The 19,994-nt window shown below is 46.0% G+C and overlaps 1 protein-coding gene across 1 annotated transcript in view; it reads right to left on the bottom strand.

Moving 5' to 3' along the window:
* Nucleotides 1-5,357: 5,357 nt before the first annotated feature.
* The window catches only part of DOP1B (DOP1 leucine zipper like protein B), a 62,919-nt gene continuing 48,282 nt past the window's right edge, over nt 5,358-19,994 (bottom strand). Inside the window, exons 20-37 of the mRNA XM_063180567.1 lie at nt 19,358-19,469; nt 18,793-18,981; nt 18,402-18,527; nt 17,777-17,911; nt 17,623-17,678; nt 17,220-17,324; nt 17,074-17,140; nt 16,271-16,412; nt 15,980-16,062; nt 14,960-15,069; nt 14,187-14,333; nt 13,839-13,900; nt 11,844-11,972; nt 10,316-10,452; nt 9,933-9,988; nt 9,295-9,432; nt 8,702-8,831; nt 5,358-8,003 (exon numbers count right to left, since the gene is read on the bottom strand). Of these exons, the coding sequence (XP_063036637.1) occupies nt 7,740-8,003; nt 8,702-8,831; nt 9,295-9,432; nt 9,933-9,988; nt 10,316-10,452; nt 11,844-11,972; nt 13,839-13,900; nt 14,187-14,333; nt 14,960-15,069; nt 15,980-16,062; nt 16,271-16,412; nt 17,074-17,140; nt 17,220-17,324; nt 17,623-17,678; nt 17,777-17,911; nt 18,402-18,527; nt 18,793-18,981; nt 19,358-19,469 (2,188 nt within the window). The 3' untranslated portion in view covers nt 5,358-7,739. The remainder of the gene's footprint in view (nt 8,004-8,701; nt 8,832-9,294; nt 9,433-9,932; nt 9,989-10,315; nt 10,453-11,843; nt 11,973-13,838; nt 13,901-14,186; nt 14,334-14,959; nt 15,070-15,979; nt 16,063-16,270; nt 16,413-17,073; nt 17,141-17,219; nt 17,325-17,622; nt 17,679-17,776; nt 17,912-18,401; nt 18,528-18,792; nt 18,982-19,357; nt 19,470-19,994) is intronic.

Here is a 19,994-nt window from a genome sequence, read left to right as displayed (position 1 = left end):
CTCTGCTCCTGTCCCTGTTCCCTGGCAGAAGAGCCCGACCCCCCCGGCTGTGCCCTCCTGGCAGGGACTTGTGCAGAGCCACGAGGGCCCCTGAGCCTCCTTTGCTCCAGCCTCAGCCCCTTCCAGCTCCTCAGGGATTCTGCAGCCCCTTCCAGCTCCTCAGGGATTCTGCAGCCCCTTCCAGCTCCTCAGGGATTCTGCAGCCCCTTCCAGCTCCTCAGGGATTCTGCAGCCCCTTCCAGCTCCTCAGGGATTCTGCAGCCCCTTCCAGCTCCTCAGGGATTCTGCAGCCCCTTCCAGCTCCCTCAGGGATTCTGCAGCCCCTTCCCAGCTCCTCAGGGATTCTGCAGCCCCTTCCAGCTCCTCAGGGATTCTGCAGCCCCTTCCCAGCTGCATTCCCTGCCCTGGACACGCTCCAGCCCCTCCAGGGCTCTCCTGCAGGAGCAGAACTGGGCCCAGCCCTGGAGAGGCCTCTCAGAGCCAGCACAGAGGGACAATCCTGTTGTGATCATGGTCTCCTGAACAGGGACACCTGGAATCAGCAAAAATGCTGAAGTAGAAACTGGACTGGGGAGCCAGACGGGAACACTCGCAGTGCCTGGAGGGCAGGAGCGCTGTGGGAAAGTCCCAGATGTGCCTCAGTGGGAAAGGCCCTGGGGGTGCTGTGACAGGGGCTGGACGCGAGCCCAGGGGTGCCCAGGGGGGCAGGAGGCCCCTGGCAGCTGGGCTGGATGGGGAATTGTGTGTGCAGCAGGAGCAGGGCAGGGATTGTGTGGTGATCACATCCTCTGAACAGAGAGAGACACAGCTCTCTGCCAGGATTTTCCTGGGAAGCTGCGAGAAGTTGTGAGAAAGTTCAGAGAAGAGAATGAAAAACAATTCTTATCTCCATTTGCTACACCTGTTGTTGTGTACATGTAGAACGTGCTATTGAGATTATTTACCAAAGAGTGATTTCTTTATTAGACACTGGATGGTGTTTAGAGGGATTGGCCAGTCAGGTCAGAGCTGTATCAGACTGTCAGTCAGGGTTACAGACTTCTTAGTGAGATAGTGTAGTGTAGTATAGTATAGTATAGTATAGTATAGTATAGTATAGTATATAATATATATGTACTATAATATGTAGTATAGTATAGTATAGTATAGTACAGTACAGTATTATAATATAATATAGCTTAATGAAACAATTGATCAGCCTTCTGCAATCATAGAGTCAATACTTATTATTCTCCATTCAGGGCACCATTACCACAACAGGATTGTCCCTCTGTGCTGGGGTCCCTCGAGGGCTGTGCCCAGTTCTGCTCCTGCAGGAGAGCCCTGGAGGGGCTGGAGCGTGTCCAGGGCAGGGAACGGAGCTGGGAAGGGGCTGCAGAATCCCTGAGGAGCTGGAAGGGGCTGCAGAATCCCTGAGGGAGCTGGAAGGGGCTGCAGAATCCCTGAGGAGCTGGAAGGGGCTGCAGAATCCCTGAGGAGCTGGAAGGGGCTGCAGAATCCCTGAGGAGCTGGAAGGGGCTGCAGAATCCCTGAGGAGCTGGAAGGGGCTGCAGAATCCCTGAGGAGCTGGAAGGGGCTGCAGAATCCCTGAGGGAGCTGGAAGGGGCTGCAGAATCCCTGAGGGAGCTGGGAAGGGGCTGCAGAATCCCTGAGGAGCTGGAAGGGGCTGCAGAATCCCTGAGGAGCTGGAAGGGGCTGCAGAATCCCTGAGGAGCTGGAAGGGGCTGCAGAATCCCTGAGGGAGCTGGAAGGGGCTGCAGAATCCCTGAGGGAGCTGGGAAGGGGCTGCAGAATCCCTGAGGAGCTGGAAGGGGCTGCAGAATCCCTGAGGAGCTGGAAGGGGCTGCAGAATCCCTGAGGAGCTGGAAGGGGCTGAGGCTGGAGCAAAGGAGGCTCAGGGGCCCTCGTGGCTCTGCACAAGTCCCTGCCAGGAGGGCACAGCCGGGGGGGTCGGGCTCTGCTGCCAGGGAACAGGGACAGGAGCAGAGGGAGCGGCCTCAGGCTGGGCCAGGGCAGGCTCAGGGTGGATATTTGGAAACATTTCTGCATGGAAAGGATGGTCAGACATTGGAACAGGACACTCAGGGTTGTGGTGGCGTTCCCATCCCTGGAAATGTTCAAAAACCTTGTGGATGTGGCACTTGAGGCCGGGGTTTCATGGTGAACACGGTGGTGGTGCTGGGCTCATGGCTGGCTGTGAGGAACCTTCAGGGACTGAAATGATTCATGCCTGGAGCATTGGTATGAAGGAGTTTTGCCCATTAAAACAAAAACTGTGGAACCACAGAAGCCTCCACCTGGCTGGGACTTTGGCCTGTAAGCTGAACCCCTACATACACCATTGTTCAGTCCTGCCAGCCTGGGGGAAACAAACAGGGCTGAGGGAGAGGGAAAACAAGGGCCAAGCCCAGCAGAGCTCCTTCCCTGGCAGGGTTTGGGGTGTGGGGACCACAGTGGGCAGCTCTGCACAGCCCCCCTTGGAACGAGGGAGCAGCTTTGGGTGTCACCTCAGGGGCTCACCCAAAGTCCAGAGGCACTGTACACCACAGGGCACATCCCAGGGGCACATCCACGGGACACTGACATGAGGGACACCTCAGGGGTGTCACAGTCCATCCCTGAGTGCCCCCCTGAGTCATTCCAGCCCCACAGGGCACATCCACGGCACACTGACATCAGGGACACCTCAGGGGTGTCACAGTCCATCCCTGAGTGTCCCCCTGAGTCGTTCCAGCCCCACAGGGCACATCCACAGGACACTGACATCAGGGACACCTCAGGGGGGTCACAATCCATCCCTGAGTGCCCCCTGAGTCATTCCCTGAGTCATTCCAGCCCCACAGGGCACATCCACGGGACACTGACATCAGGGACACCTCAGGGGTGTCACAGTCCATCCATGGGACACTGACATCAGGGACACCTCAGGGGGGTCACAGTCCATCCATGGGACACTGACATCAGGGACCCCTCAGGGGTGTCACAGTCCATCCCTGAGTGCCCCCTGAGTCATTCCTGAAATCTTGCACCTCAGGACTGCATGGGATGCTACAGATCTCTTGTCTGCTGCAAGGGACAGCCCTGGGCATTCCCCCCTGGCCTGAGCTACATTAACCCTTGGGATTCTGTGCTGTTGTGGATCCATCACCACCAGGAGCACTGGAGAGGATCAACAGAACATCACTGGGAACTGTGGAGTGATGATATTTTCTTTATTCTGTCCTTGTCACTCTCTTTCTGTCCCCCCCATCACTTTTCTATTTCTTTATTTTCTCTCTCTATTTACTATCAGATAAACCCATACTATTGTCATGGCATATGGTCTTGTTTGCACCTTAATTCAGAGGCATTTTTAATAACTTTAATAACTGGATCTTGACAGAACCTAAAGATCTTTTCCAGCCTTGGTGATTCTGGGATTCCTTCTTTGACCCCAAGCTCATCTCCTGGAGCAGAGCAGGATGACCCTGGAGGAGCCTCTGGGAATTTTGTGTGACACTCCCTGCCCTCATCCCTGTGCCAGAGCAAGGACATTTGTCCCAGAAATTGCTGTCCCACTCCTCATGGCCACAGCCACATCCTGCTGTTCCTCACAGCAATCCTTGGGTGGCTCCTCAGCTCTGCACATCCATCCCTCACCCAATGTTGGGCAGGGAAGGGTGAAATGGGAGCAGCAGCTTTCCCTCAGTGTGGCCTCCTCACTAAAATCAACTAAATTAAAAAATAAATAAAAATAAACTAGCCTCCACACTGAAATAGAGATGGTAAAGTAACATGTTAAACATGTTAAAATAACATATTAAAGTAACTGTGAGATTCTGTGAGAACTTGAAACAGAGAAATCAGAGTGATAAAGATGCTGTACCCCCAAGGAGATGATTTCAGAGATAGATAGTGAGAACCTTTACCTTTAAACAGCTCATCTTTAAAACACTCCCCCATAAGGTAGCATAGCCCATAAACACAACTATAACAAAACTTATAAAAAATGAGAAGGATTTCACAATTACAATTTTCCCTGGGCTGCTATTTATAAAGAGAAGCACAAGAAAATTGTTTTCTTGTAGAGAAATCTCCATAACATAAACTCCCTAAGTAAACTATAAAAGACTATTTTGGAAGCACTAAACTGACTGAAATTTTAGGTTCTTTTTCTCTACATTGTCAGTAAAAAAGTTATAAGGAAAAGAAAAGTATCCTAAAGATTTTATTGTAATTCTTATTACTCTTTCTTTTAGTTTCTCTTAATAAATTTTTCTTTGTACCTTTTTAAAAATTTTAAACTTATTTTACCTTTCTTCTAATCCTACATCACAGCAAAAATATAAGTAAATACATTCTAGTGAGTACACTAATAATAAACCCACACTGTCCCCACCACACTAATTAATACATTAACCAAAAAATCTCAAATTAACAAACCAAAACCACTACACAAAATCAGTGTTTCCAACCAATTTCAAACTAAAACCACCACACACCTTTATTTAAACCACACTCCTCCAGCCTGAGCTGTTAAAGCTCATGGCACAGAAGAGTTTTCTTCCCAGACATTCCCTTGGATATGTGGAAGTGTTCCCTTGGATGTGTGGAAATGTTCCCTTGGATGAGTGGAAATGTTCCCTTCCATGAGTGGAAATGTTCCCTTGTGTGTGGAAGTTTTCCCTTGGATGTGTGGAAATGTTCCCTTGGAGATGTGGAAATGCTCCCCTGGAGATGTGGAAATGTTCCCTTGGAAGAGTGGAAATGTTCCCTTGGATGTGTGGAAGTTTTCCCTTCCATGTGTGGAAATGTTCCCTTGGAGATGTGGAAATGTTCCCTTGGATGTGTGGAAATGGGAAATGTTCCCTTGGATGTGTGGAAGTTTTCCCTTCCATGTGTGGAAATGTTCCCTTGGATGAGTGGAAATGTTCCCTTGGATGAGTGGAAATGTTCCCTTGGAGATGTGGAAATGTTCCCTTGGAGATGTGGAAATGTTCCCTTGGATGTGTGGAAATGTTCCCTTGGATGTGTGGAAATGTTCCCTTGGAGATGTGGAAATGTTCCCTTGGATGAGTGGAAATGTTCCCTTGGAGATGTGGAAATGTTCCCTTGGATGTGTGGAAGTTTTCCCTTGGATGTGTGGAAATGTTCCCTTGGATTTGTGGAAATGTTCCCTTGGAGATGTGGAAATGTTCCCTTGGATGTGTGGAAATGTGAGGGCTCTGGGCTGGGGACAAGGCGCTCACGGGGCACAGCTGGGACCTGATGATCTTGGAGATTTTTTCTGTGCTTGAATCTGGGAGCTTTTCCAGAGTCAGATAAAAATTAGAATTGGTGAGTGAGCAGTGAAGGCAGGTTGAAAAATAAGAACTGCATTTGAAAAGGCATTGCAAAATAACATTTAATATTCATAGAAGAATTACATTCATGTATGGCATGGGATACACAACCATCACTTAATGCTCTACACTTCAAGTCCTGCTGCTCTTCAGCAGTTTTACCTTGGTTGCACCTCCTGATTTTGATTTTTTCTTTCAGGACAATGAAATCCTTTGGAATATTTCCCCTTTGAGCAGTGTGGCTCTGCTGTATTGGAGCTGAAGTGTCCCAAGGACAAAGCTGAGCTTGGTTAGACTGAAAAGCAAAATCACAGCAAAGCAAAAGCATTTCCTGCCCTGGAAAAGCAGAGGATGTCTGAAGTTCCAGGCAAAAACATTTCCAGATTGCAGATGGCCAGGGAGGCTGTTCTGCTTTGGTGGGAGCAGCTCAGAGCAGGGGAGCTCTGCTGTGGCTCCTCAGGGGATTTATCAGCGGGAGAAAACCACAGTTAGTCCCACATGGAACAGTGACAAAGTCATGGAATAAAGGAATCAAACATTCCCCTTTGGGCCTGTGGAACTGTGCTCCTCCAGCACTCAAACAGGACTTCTAGTGAAAGCCCTTTCCTCCTTTTTCACTTCTTATTTATAATTATAAAAGATCTGCTTGGATACTAAATCTTAAAGAACCTTTTCTTCTGAAGTGGAAGGATTCTGCAAGTCCCTTAAATGTCTGATGCCACTGAAAGCAAAAAGTTTTCTTAGATTTTAACACCATTTGACAGAATCATGGAATAACAGAATCCTGGAATGGTTTGGGTTGGAGGGGACCTCAAAGCCCACCCAGTGCCACCCCTGCCATGGCAGGGACACCTCCCACTGTCCCCAGTGCCCAGCCTGGCCTTGGGCACTGCCAGGGGTGCAGGGGCAGCCCCAGCTGCTCTGGGAATTCCATCCCAGCCAGGAATTCCTGCCCACCCAACCTATCCCAGCTAACCCTGCTCTTCTTTCTCAGCATTTGAAGGGAAATATCCAAGTACGGAATGCAACCAGCAGGAAACTGAAAGTGAAAATACCAAACCGTCCTGAGTATTCAGATTATCCACAGAAATGATTGAAGATGGGTGGGAAATGAAGACAAACATTTTAACAATGTCCTGCTCCAACATTCAAGTGATGCTTTCAAAGGGTAACTTTTCACTTGTGCTCATTCCAACAGCATTAGAGACCATTAATAAATTATATTAATAGAAATAATTCACATTCTTAATGACCACACCTCAGTCCACCACTTTCCTTCACTGTAAAAATGCAAAGATTTAAATAAGTTTAGCACAAGCCTCTTGTGCTGTTATTTCTGTCCAGTATTCCAGTGTGAGAGGAAAGGATGTTTCATTATTTTAGTTTATAAACCCAAGATGAAAATCTCATCCATCTGTACCTAAAACTGCAGAGAAGCCTCCCTTGTTGTTGTGGGAGTCTGGGAAAGAGAAATCCTTGACTCCCAACCAAATCTTTTCCCATAGAAAATTTTTCCCTTAGGAAAAGCACTGGGATGATCCCCCTACCTCTCTCACCATCCAGCAACAGCCAAATACATTCTTTTGTACAAAAATGTTCTTACAAAAACAAAAAACAAAGAATATTATTTTCATTTCAGTTAAGCAATTTCTGTTTTTACAGCATTATCTTCATTTAGTTGCATTTCAGAAGCTGCAGCCACCTGAGTCACTGAAAGAACCGAAGTTTTTCATTTAAAAAATATGAATTTAAATATTTTAATCGATTAATTAAAATCAAAATCCCCTCAAGTAATGCTAATTACAAAATGTTCCTGCAGAGGTTTGTGTTTTATGCACATTTCTGATTTGTGAGGAATTGCTAAGCCTGAAGATGCTGCTCTGAAATGACAGCCAGGGCAAAGCTGCAGCTCCTTGCACAATGCTGAGCCTCAGACAATCCATGTGGGGGGAATTTGGGGGATTTTTGTAGAATTTGATCAATTTAGGTCAAATTAGGGGCTTTCACCTCAGGAAATGACTCGCTGCAAACTGATTGTACACTGACATGCAATATTGGATTTTCCTTCCATTTTCCTTCAGGACTCAGTTCCAAAAGCACTTTAAAGTCCTGGAGAACTCCCAGGACAGCTGCTACTTCCACCAAGTCCAAAATACTCTTCCTCTATTTACAAAACATCTTTAATCCTTCCCATGGAAAACAAATAAACCACAGAAACTCTGAGAAATTCCCACCAAACTTCCCTTACTCCCTTATCTCCACAGCAGCTGGAGATTCCTGCTTTTTACCACCTGAATAATTGGAGAGAAATCCCAAAATGCAGCTGGAAATCCCAAAATGCAGCTGGAAATCTGGGGGAAAAAAACCAGAATTTCAGCCAAGCTTTCCCCTGTGGTTAATTCAGGAGTGTCCCAGTGCTCAGCTTTCCATATTTTCCAGGAAATCCAATTCCACACTTTCCTCCAGCTGCTGCAGGACCCTGCTGCTGCTGCTGCTGCTGCCAGGGGAATGCAGGGGGGCAGCTGCAGAGGGCTGGCAGTTGTGGGGGGCACTGCCAGGGGCTGTGAATGCCCAGCACAGGGTGTGGAAGAAAGGCAGCAGCTGGGTGATGCTGGACACCGAGTGCAGGCTCAGCAGGGGGAATTTGGGATTCCTGGCAGCTCCCTCGGGGTGCTTTGGGTCCTGAAAGAGGGAAAAAAAAATAAAAAAAATCAGGGATTTATTAAAGGTAAATGTTGGAAAGGATCTTGAAGATCAAGCAGGTCATCCGTGAGTTTTCCACTGTCCCAGCTGCTCCAAGCTCTGGGCAACCTGGCCTTGGACATTCCAGGGATCTCAAGGCAGCCACAGCTGCTCTGAGCAGCCTTTTCCTCACAGGGAATATCTAAAAATCCCTTCAATGACTTAAAAACTGGCATTTAAGGACAACAACAACAGGCCAAGAGTGGCTGGAAGATTGCCATGAAATAATCCCATTTCCAGACCAAAGGCCTTGAAACCAAGACTCCTGTCTTTCCTTGCTGAGCTCATTTATCTGTTGGAACTCAGAGATTCAGAAATTTTAAATAAAAAAATTTTAAAAACCCCAAAAAAGCGTTTGTTGAAAAATACTTTGCTTCCTTACAGAATTTCTGTCATGGAATGGCTTGGGGTGGGAGGGACATCAAGGATCAGCCAGGTCCAGGGGCAGGGACACCTTCATCCACCCCAGGCTGCTCCAAACCCCATCCAGCCTGGCCTTGGGCACTGCCAGGGATCCAGCCACCGCTTCTCCTCCTCTTCCTCACAGGAAATACCTAAAAATCCCCTGAATAACTTAAAATCTTGTGTTTGGAAAAGTCAATTAATGGATTAAAAATAAAAAGGAGAAGTTTCTTTACCCCATATTTCGCCTTGAGCAGGTCCATGATCCTCACGATGTGTGGTTGGCACTCCTGGTGGTTTTCCACCAGCTGGGAGGTGACAGGAGATGCTTCTGTGTCCACCTCTGGCACAAAGGCCCATTTGTACCTGGAATAAATGGGTTGATTCCTTAAAAAGGTGAAAATCCTTGTTTGGATCATGCCTTCGTTAGTGCAGCACTGCTGGTTTCCATAAAAATCTGTCATAAATGTTCTTCTTTGCTATTAATGAATTATTACATTACTAATTTGCCAATATTTAAATACAACCAGCTCCAAAACATTCCCAAGTGTGTGCAGATGGAAAACAACTCCACTTTCTCCTCTCCCAATTTTCCAAGTTCAGGAATCCTAAAGAGGATGGGGAAATCCTCCCACACCACAACCAAATTCTTCTCCCAAATCCCATTTATCACCATAAATTCAATACCACCATATATTCAATTCAATATCCATCACCCTATATCCAATATCAGCACTCCTATAAGGAACTGAGGAAAGGCAAAATGAAATCTTGAGGAAAACACTTTTTTTTTTAAGGATAAAGGAGCAAGAAGAGAAGAGGGACTCACATTTGGAAGAGCTGCATCCTGTCAGGGGGGAAGGAAAGTGCAGTGTCCAGGAATTTGCAGGCTGCCAGGTACAGGCACAGCTCCTTGGGCTGGATCTCAGCCCCTGAGCCTTTGCCTTTGCTCATTTTGCTGTTGCTCCTGTGTTTAAATTAAAAAAAAAAAAAAAGTCCCATTCAAACTCCAATCCACCCAAGGTTTTTCAGTCAGCACAAGAGGAATGCCCACATTTACACCAAGGAGCTCTTGGACAATTATTTTTATTCTGTAGGAGGTTCTTCTACAAGTATTTTTATTTTATTTTTGCTCTGCAGGAGCAAAATAATCTAAAATGTGCCCAAAAAATGGCAGCATCTTAAAATTATTCAACTGCCAACTTAGCATTTATTTCTGTACACAAGTAATACTTAGTAATTATATTTTTAAGCATATCACTGTTTTAGCTGCTAAAAAGAATCTAAATTATGATTTTGCAGTAATAGAAAAATAAAAATGCAAAAGCAAAATGTCCTGATGGCTCCTCCCTATCACAGAGAATTAATTTATTAATTTTAAAGAAATCTCTCAAACTCTTCTCCCTACCCCAGGGAATTAATTAAATTAATTAATTTTTTAAAAGTCTCTCAAATGGCAGCTCTTACTTTGCTGGTTCCTCTTCCTCAGTTAATTCTTCCTCCAGCTGTAGAAATGTCTGGATCTTGAAAGAAATAATTATTGAGAAGCTGAAATGTTCACACAGCTCAATCCCAACTAAAAGTGATGATTTACATTGAAAAGGAGCCTTTATGACATGTAACAAATGAATAATTCAGGCATGAATTCCATCAACAACACCAAAATTAATCCAAAAGGAATTTCCTAATGACAATTTAACTTTTCTCCTCCAAATTATCAGATTAATGTAAAACTGTGGAAAAATTTCCAAGCAGGGAAGAGGAAAGAGCTGAAACTGGGAAAAGCCACAGGCTGAATTTTTTCAAATGTAATTTTTTTTTTTTTCAAATGTTCAAAACTTCTTTCTTACCAGTTCTGTGACCATGATTGGCCACAATGAGGTGAGATGCTGAGGGGAAATCCTCAAGAGGAGAACTCTGAAGAAGAGAAACATCTGGGCAGCCACCAGAGAGGTCTGGCCCACGCGGAGGTTCTCAGTCAGGCGTTCTGCAGAAGCATGAAAAGGGGTAAAAGTGAAATAAAAGCAGCATTTTAATGAATTTGTGTTGTTTGGGAATTCAGGTGTGGAATCATTGAATGGTTTGGCTTGGAAGGGACATTAAAGATCATCCCCTGCCATGGCAGGGACACCTCCCATTGTCCCCAGTGTCCAGCCTGGCCTTGGGCACTGCCAGGGATCCAGGGATGGAATTCCATGCCAGCCCTGCCCACCCTGCCAGGGAACAATTCCTCACTGCCAGGATCCCACCCAGCCCTGCCCTGTGGCAGTTTAAGGTCACTCCCTTGTCCTGTCACTCCTTGTGAAAGGTCCCTCTCCACCTTGTGGAAGGTGGCAAAACACAATTTTTATTGGATCATCAGCTTTGGGGCTGAGTTCTTTGCCTTGTATTAACTGAGTTGGAATTCATACAAAGCCTGAGTGGGTTTATGGTGCACAAAATGTGATCAAAACTGGCATTTAATGAGCACAACAGCAGGTCAAGAGTGGCTGGAAGATTGCCATGAAATAATCCCAGTTCCAGAGCAAAGGTATTGTATTTGCAGGGACTCCTGTGGCAGGGAGGAATGATGGATCTGACTCCATGCTCTCTGAAGGCTGATTTATTATTTTATGACATTATATTATATTATATTATATTATATTATATTATATTATATTATATTATATTATATTATATTATATTATATTATATTATATTATATTATATTATATTATATTATATTATATTATATTATATTATAGAATGCTATACTAATGATACTAAAGAATACAGAAAGGATACTTATACAATGTTAAAAAGATAATAATAAAACCTCCTGACTCTCTCCAGAGCCCTGACACAGCTTGGCCCTGGTTGGCCAAAGAGTGAAAACAACTCACATGAAACCAATGGAACAATCACCTGTGGTAAACAATCTCCAAAGGAGTAAATACAGGTGAAGCAAATGAGATAAAAATTGTTTTCTTTTTTCTCTGAGGCCTCTCAGCTTCCCAGGAGAAAAATCCTGGATTAAGGGATTTTTCAGAGAATGTGAATGTGACACAAAGGCCTTGAAACCAAGATTCCTGTCTTTCCTTGCTGAGATCATTTGTCTGTTGGAACTCAGAGATTATAAATTTTGTTCAAAATTAAAAAAAAAAACAAACCCAAAGCATGCATTGGAAAAGAGGTGACTTTGCCTTCTTACAGAATTTCTGTCATGGAATGGCTTGGGGTGGGAGGGACATCAAGGATCAGCCAGGTCCAGGGGCAGGGACACCTTCATCCACCCCAGGCTGCTCCAAACCCCATCCAGGCTGGCCTTGGGCACTGCCAGGGCTTTCTGTGGCCACAGGGGTTTGTGCTGCAGCCCAGGGAAGGGCAGTGGAGGCTCACCCTGGATCAGGGGCAGGTACAGGTGGTACTGGTCCATCTCCCCGCTGAAGACGGCGAACGCCTGGCGCTTCAGCAGCATGGCCTTCTGCTCACAGCTGGGGTACAGCTTCAGGGCACTGCTCTGCATGGCTGCAAGGCACAGCACAGTCAGCCACCCCTCAGGAACTGCCTCCTTTGGGGCTGCCCATCAGCCCTGGATACTGAAATCTTCCAGGAAAAACTCTCCTGGGTGTTATCCACCCCCCAGGAACTGCCTTTGGGGCTGCCCATCAGCCCTGGATACTGAAATCTTCCAGAAAAAACTCTCCTGGGTCAGTTATCCACCCCTCAGGAACTGCCTCCTTTGGGGCTGCCCATCAGCCCTGGATACTGAAATCTTCCAGAAAAAACTCTCCTGGGTCAGTTATCCACCACCCTCAGGAACTGCCTGGATCCTCAAATCTTCCAGAAAAAAACTCTCCTGGGTCAGTTATCCACCCCTCAGGAACTGCCTCCTTTGGGGCTGCCCATCAGCCCTGGATACTGAAATCTTACAGAAAAAAAACTCTCCTGGGTGTTATCCACCCCTCAGGAACTGCCTTTAGGGCTGGCCATCAGCCCTGCATCCTCAAATCTTCCAGAAAAAACTCTCCTGGGTCAGTTATTCACCCATCAGGAACTGCCTTTAGGGCTGCCCATCAGCCCTGGATCCTCAAATCTTCCAGAAAAAAAACTCTCCTGGGTCAGTTATCCACCACCCTCAGTAACTGCCTAGATCCTCAAATCTTCCAGAAAAAAACTCTCCTGGGTCAGTTATTCACCACCCTGAGGAACTGCCTCCTTTGGGGCTGCCCATCACCCCTGCATCCTGAAATCTTCCAGAAAAAAAAACTCTCCTGGGTCAGTTACCCACCACCCCTCAGGAACTGCCTCCTTTGGGGCTGCCCATCAGCCCTGGATCCTCAAATCTTCCAGAAAAAAAACTCTCCTGGGTCACTGACCGATAATTGTAAAAGAAAAAATGCAACTTTGTGATCTCATTTTTCAGCAAGACCCGTCTAAGACAAATCCTTTATTAATAATAGAATAGGTTTTTCTTCCCTACAAGTTTCCAAAGACTGTTTTCACAGTTTTAGAAATGATAGCACAAATTGTAATTAAAGTCAGAACCACATTGCTAACTTTAGCAAGTCCAAAATTTGCAGTTATCTATTTACCATTGAAAAAAAATTATCTCAATTGAGCAATGCAAAATTCTGATAATTTACAGTATGCATTGTTGAAATTCCCGAGTGCTTGTTCTGTTCATTACCCAGCTCACAAATTATTACAAGCAAAATTGAGTTTTAAAAAAAGCACCTAAATTAAGTGAAGAACCTTTAAATGCAGTAACTCTCTTCACTAATAGCTCTAGCAAAAGTCACAAATCTGTTGTAACTTAATTAAACCAAACTTGTCACAGCAGCCCCATCCCGTTGGTGTCTGCACATAAACTGCCAGCACACATCACATAATAAAATTTGTCTTGTGTTATAACATAATTATTCTTTTAGAAAGGATGAAAAAGAGACTAAAGGTGCTTGAGGCCAATTTAAGGGGTCCCATCCCACCCTTTCCTGCAGGATTTGTTTTTCCCCACTCTCCTCAAGCCTGAATTAGAGGTCACAGCACAGCAGTGGGAGGTTTGCTGTGCTGCTCATGGCAGACACCTGCAGAGTTTGCCAAAGTCTCCTCCTCAGAAAGGTCACACTTGGACACCCCAAAACTAGAGCAAAATGTGAATGTGGGAATCCAACAGAAGCACCTTTACAGCAAAACCTCCTCTGGTGTGTTTTAGACATGGCCAAAATCCAGATTTAACTCAGCTTTAGCTGGGAATCAAGTTCCCAAAATGGTCAATTATGCACAGTCAGCACTTTATGGATAAATGAGTGTAATAAAAATGCACCCAAATGGCTCCAATGCAAATAGATTTCAAACTGAGGTAGAAATAATTGATCATCAGCTGACACTTACTCATCAAATCCTTGAACATGGTTTTCTCATGTGTGAGGAGATGATCAATGATGGATCTCCAGCTGCAGGAGAGAAAGAAGGGATTAGATATCCAGGGAAAGCTGAGGTGTGGATTCACCTCAGAAATTATTTGGGTCAAACTTTTCATACAAGGAAACAGTTTCCAGGCAGGATTTGTGTGCAGACTCTTGTCTGGAGCAGAATTAGTGCTGAGACCCATTGTTAACATTATCCCGTTCCATAAGAATGCACTAAATGGAATTTTCTTCCCAATGTTACTCTTCTCCTTTAAAGCCTTTCCTTATAAATTCAGAATACAAGCTTGGAGTGCTGCAATTCCATTCTTACTGAGTGCAGGAAGTGTCCATCTGGAAGAAAGATGGATCCATGTACAATTCCAGCACTTCTTTCTTCCAGGCTCTCTTGGTGTAGGCGTATCCACTCAGGGAGCTGAGCAGCTGAGCACCAGCACGGAAACTGGGAACGTTGTAGGCACTGGGGGAGAGCACAGAAATGATCAATGTGGGCTTTTTGAAAGTTCCAAAATAGATCCCAGCTCACAAAAGGGTTGGTTTGAATGAGATCTTTAGGAAGGAATTGTTCCCTGGGAGGGTGGGCAGGGATGGGATGGAATTCCCAGAGCAGCTGGGGCTGCTGGATCCTTGGAAATGTCGAAAGCCAGGCTGGACACTGGGGCTGGGAACAGCCTGGGACAGTGGGAGGTGTCCCTGCCATGGCAGGGGTGGCACTGGGTGGGCTTTGAGGTCCCTTCCAACCCAAAACATTCCAGGACTCCATGCCCTGTGTCCCCACTGGGTAACATCCATCTCTCCCACATTTGTGAGGAAAAGTAGGAAGGGGATAGGGGGAGATGAAGTTTTTCTGCTTCCTGCTGGATCCTGGGACCTGTCCATGCTCTGCTGCCCATCCCCATCCCCTGACAGGCACAGAAAGGGGAGATCTGAGTAAAACCCAAAATCCCCGGTGGGCCAACCAGAGCTCAAACAACAACAGGTTCAGCTCCCGGGGGAAACACTGCTCAAACTCATTAGAATGGGAACAGAGAGTGGAGAAACAAAAAGATGAGGGAGGGAAGATGGCAGGAGCAGGGAGAGACTGGCCTGTGGTTCCTCAGGTAGGGGAACACGAAGTAGAGCAGGCGGGAGATGAGGGGCACGGCCTTGTCCTTCTCGTCACTGCGGTACACCACGTCCAGCAGGGAGGCCAGCACCTGCACAGGGACACAGAGCTCTGCACACACTGCTGCCACTGCTGCAAGGCCTCCAGCCACGTTCAGCATGGAAATCTGTGCAGTGCAACAGCCCCCAAAAGACTGGCACTCCTGTTTAATGTAGCAGGAAAATCCCACTCACAGAACTCACAGAATTCCCAGAATCTCTGGGTTGGGAGAGACCTCCAAGGCCATCGAGTCCAGCCCAGCCCCAACTGAACCCTGGCCCCCAGTGCCACATCCAGGCTTTGTTAAACACACCCAGGCATGGGGACTCCACCCCCTCCCCGGGCAGCCATTCCAGAACTTTCTCACCCTGGCTGCAAAAACCTTTTCCCTGCTCTCCACCCTGTATTTCCCCTGGTGCAGCTCGAGGCTGTGTGCTCTGGGTGTGTCAGTGCTGCTGCAGACAGAGCCCAGCCCCAGGTGAGCACAGGCACCTTTCAGGAGCTGTGCAGAGTGATGGGGGCAGCCCTGAGTCTCCTTTTCTCCAGGCCGAGCACCCCCAGCTCCCTCAGGGCTTCCTCACAGGGTTTGTGTTCCCAGCCCCTCTCCAGCCTCGTTGCCTGCTCTGGATGCACTCAAACATCTCAAGGTCCTTCCTAAATTTGAGGCCATTTCCTCTCCTCCTTTCCCTTGGACACGGCAGCAGAGCCCAACCTCCCCTCAGTGCCCTCATGTCAGGGAGTTGTGCAGAGCAATTCACAAAATTCACAAAATTCCCAGAATTCACAGAATGACCAGGTTGGAAGAGACCTCCAAGGCCATCGAGTCCCACCCAGCCCCAACAGCCCAACTGAGCCCTGGCCCCCAGTGCCACATCCAGGCTTTGTCAAGGCACCTTTAGGAGCTGTGCAGAGTGATAAAATCCTCAGCTTAAAACCCCCACAGATGAGAGGGCCCCACTGACCTCTGCCAGCAGAGAAAGGGCTTGGACACTGTAGATTGAAGGAGCAGAGGCAGAAACCATTGAAGATGGTGCCACTGATGTATCTAAAAGAAGTAAAATAATCGAGTTTTCTCTTCAGACAGGTTTAAATGCTGCTGTTTGTTAATCTGCTGCCCAAACAGAGCATTTATGTGCAAATTGGTGTTACATGAAATATGAAATCATGCAAACCACACATCATCAAACCCCTCGTGCTCCTCGCTGCCTTCAGCAGAGGACAGGGAGCAGCAGAGTCAGGGAAAGTCAAGTTACCATTGACATCCTCCGTGTTGAACTCATCTGGTAAAATCTGAGGCTGAGCTTTCACTTCCAAATTCCTGCTCAGCCAACTGGTCTGCTCCAGGGAAGAACCAGCAATGGTCCCCACAGCCTCCAGGATCTTCTGGGTCACCTCCTGTAATGTAACCAAAGTGGCATCAGATATTTAATAGGTATGATTAATTCCCAGGGAAATGAGGAGCTGCAATGAAACCAAATTCAAACAAAGCAAGGCAGAGGCTGTAAAATTACATTTTCTGTCATTTTGTTGGGAAGACTCTGAAGCAGAAGGGGAGATTGAATTTCTTTGTTGGCATATGAAACCCAAACCCAGCCAGGCAAAACCCACCCAGTGTTCAAACTGTGCTGGTGAAATAAGGCAGAACAGGAGGAGGATCCTGCTCTGCTCCTTTCTTTACACAGCTGAGCTCAGAGTCATTCCCACTGCCAAGCCCAGCTGGGAGCTCCAAGGGCTCATTAATTTTCCTAGACAGCTTGGAGATTTCAATGTCCACACACACAGCTTGAACTCATGACATCCCACTTGTGTTACCAGCTCAGTTCTGAGAAAAATAAAAAAAAAAAAAAAAAACCAATCCAGATTTGAAAAGATTTCAAGCATTTGGGACAAAATTCTGTTTGATTCTCGTGTTTGAGTCTGCCCTGTTCACCAGGCCTCAGCCAAAATGTGTGGATGCACATCCAGGCACTCCCCAAACACAGGAATTCAGATCCAAGCACAGATCAGATCATCTCCACTTGTTTAGAACTACAAGGAGAATTTGAACCCTCTGTACCTGCAGGTCTTTCTGGTCCTTTTTGTTCTCCAGGGTGGGTGTCCTCGTCACAAAGTCATTGAGGATGCTGGGGGAGAGCAGAGCACCCTCAGTTAGGAATTACAAGTGTGGAGCCCCAGAGGAACCTCTGCTCTCTCCCACAGTACCTGAGGAGAAGGAAGTGGCCAGGAGGAGCCAAGCTCAGCTGCACTGACTCTCTGAGGAGCCCCAGCAAGGGCTGGAAATTCTCCTGCAGGGCTGGGACAGGCAGTCTGCCAAAAAAAAAAATAAAACCAAAGCACACCTGAGTGAAGGTGGAGTCAAGGAAAGGACAAAAACCAACAAATAAGAGGAACTTGGTGGCCTGAAAGCTTTAGGATCAGTGCTGCCCTTCCTGAGTGTCAGTGTGACAGCCCTGGCACTCTGTGTGTGTGTCAACAACCAAGGGACAGCACAATTCCTGCAGAGAAATGTTCTGGGACATGGAGATCAAAGGACAGAAAATGGCAATGCTGGCTGTTCCCTCCTTGGAGTCAAACAGAAAATTCTCTTTTAGAAGGACTGAGTTACCTCTGAATGAAAGCAAAACTGAACTGCAGCACTGGGATATCCACCAGAGAGGGTTTCTGAAAAACAAAAGCAAGCCCACACTTATTTGTTATCTTCTTTTCTTCTTCCTTTGGCCGTGTAAAAGAGCTGTTTAAAAATGCAGAACATGTCATACCTCCTCCCCCTTGATCTGTGCTGGTTTCTTCACCACCTCTTTGACCAGACACAAGATGGTGTCAATTTTCAGTGTGCTCAGGGCACAAATTAAATCCACCAGAATGAGCTGGGATGCACTGGCCACGGGGAGAATCTGACAAGAGAAAACAAAACACAACACACACGTTTCACAATGAAATGTAAATTACAGAGGAAAATCAAACCCAGCCCTTGCCATTAAAGATCTCCCAACACCTCATGAAACAAACTGGGTTCTGCCCCAGTGAGAGCAGGAAAGGAAAAGTTCTCCCCAGAATAAATAATGATTTCCAGAGAACACAGCTCTCATTTTCTCTGGAAATTGAGCTGATTAATGCTTTAAAATATAATTGGCCAATTGCAATCCAGTATTGAATAAAAAATGGCTTTTACTCTCAGATTTAAACCCACAATGTGGGTTTTATTTGATTATTTATTGAGGTTTAATTGCAGTCCTGATGCTTTTTCTAACTAAGAGGATTTCAGATTTTTCAGTCCTATTTTAAAAACCCCAAAGAATCTACAAACAGAGCTGAGAACTGACCACATAAATGTAACATTTGCCCTTCTATAGGAAATAAAAAGGTGCTTTTCTTTAGCTTCACCTTGGTTTTACTGTGACTCCTGTGAGGTTTTTTGCTGTTCCACACTGCTGCAGTTGCTGCCATCAGCTGCATTCCAAGGTGTGCTGTCAAGGGATTCAGGAAATCCAATATTTTCGTTCTTAATGTCTGTAAAAGGAGGAAAAGAATTACTAATGTCAGGCAAAGATCAGCTCCTGGTTTATAAAATATTATTTCTTTTTCTAGGATATACAGAAAATATGGTATGCTCAATTCCCAGGGAAATAAGGAGCTGCAGTGAAACCAAATCCCACGTAAAAATAAAAGTTTAAAACCAGTAAAAATAAAAGAACAATAAAAGAACTCAATGTAAAATGCACTGAGGGGGATGAGGAGCTAAAAAAAAAAATCAGGATTTTAAAAGAGCTCCTACCTTGGTTGCTTTGAAGTAGACTGAAGAGGAGCCTTTAGTTGTCCCAAAGAAGTCAGTTGGTCTTTTTTGGGAGTCTTCCCTCTTGATGACCCCCCAGAGCAGGCTCAGGGTGTTCATAATCCTGGGCAGCTCCTCCAGGATGGCATTCCTGGCATTCCTCAGGTTGGCAGGTTCAGCTGAACAGGATGACTGGGAGAAAAAAAAAAACCCCAAAATATCAATTTAAAATAATGTCCTATGCACAAGAGCCTAAAAATTGTAGGGAAAACATCAAAACATTACAAACCCAAACATTGTAAACACAAAACATTATAAAGCCAAAAGGAAATAAACCAGTTTGTAAAGGACAGAGGACTGATATTTGCATCACCAAGATCTTTGTGAACAATAACTTAAAATTCACTTTGCAGGCTGCAAATTCAGAAAAACTGAGCTCAGTCCTTTCACTTTGAGTCAGTTCAGATCTTTGGGAGTGCTCTGAGGCCTCTCCAAGGTTATTTCCTTGTACAATTCCCCGTTTCTGTTCACCTGGGAGGGAAGGGGATGTGGCTCTGCTGTCATGTACCTTTTTTGTGGGATGGGGATGATCCAGCAGGCAGAAGTGCCCGATGGTTGTCAGCCCTTCCAGAAGGGTCAGGGGGTAATCAGGAGTCACATTTTCTCTTTTAGAAGTGAAGCTTTGGGAGGGAGGAAAAAAACCCAAACATGTTAATAAGGCAAGTGGTATTTTCTTGATTAAAAATTCCTGTTTCTATTCCACAGCTAAAACTGGAGGGAATATTAGGAATATTAGGTCAGGAATATGAAAATGAAGGGATCCATAAATCTGGGAGCTTTTATACTTGGATGGAAGGCAGAGGGAGCCAGGAAATATCAGAGCTGCTGCTGCTCCTCTCTCCTCTCTTCCTCCAGGTGCAGCAAGAATTAAGGATCAAACCCTGGGAGCCACAGTGCTGACCCAGGGAGTTTCTACACACTCCCAGCTCTGTGGAAAGGAGAATTAAAGGAATAACAAATCCCCCCTTGTCATAGACACATTTTTTGAAAAATCCTTTCCTTAGGATTTTTCCTCCTGAGAATCTGAGAGGCCTCAGGAACAAAATGCAAACATTGATTATCTGCTGCTGTGGAATGCAACAGGTGCATCTGGGATTGGCCTCATGTGGTTGTTTCTGATTAATGGCCAATCACAGTCAGCTGGC

Source organism: Melospiza melodia, chromosome 2 (assembly GCF_035770615.1).
Source record: "Melospiza melodia melodia isolate bMelMel2 chromosome 2, bMelMel2.pri, whole genome shotgun sequence".
In the NCBI taxonomy this organism is placed as follows: Eukaryota; Metazoa; Chordata; class Aves; order Passeriformes; family Passerellidae; genus Melospiza; species Melospiza melodia.
The sequence above is the reverse complement of the archived record's forward strand: the minus strand, read 5'-3'. Positions and strand labels throughout refer to the sequence as shown.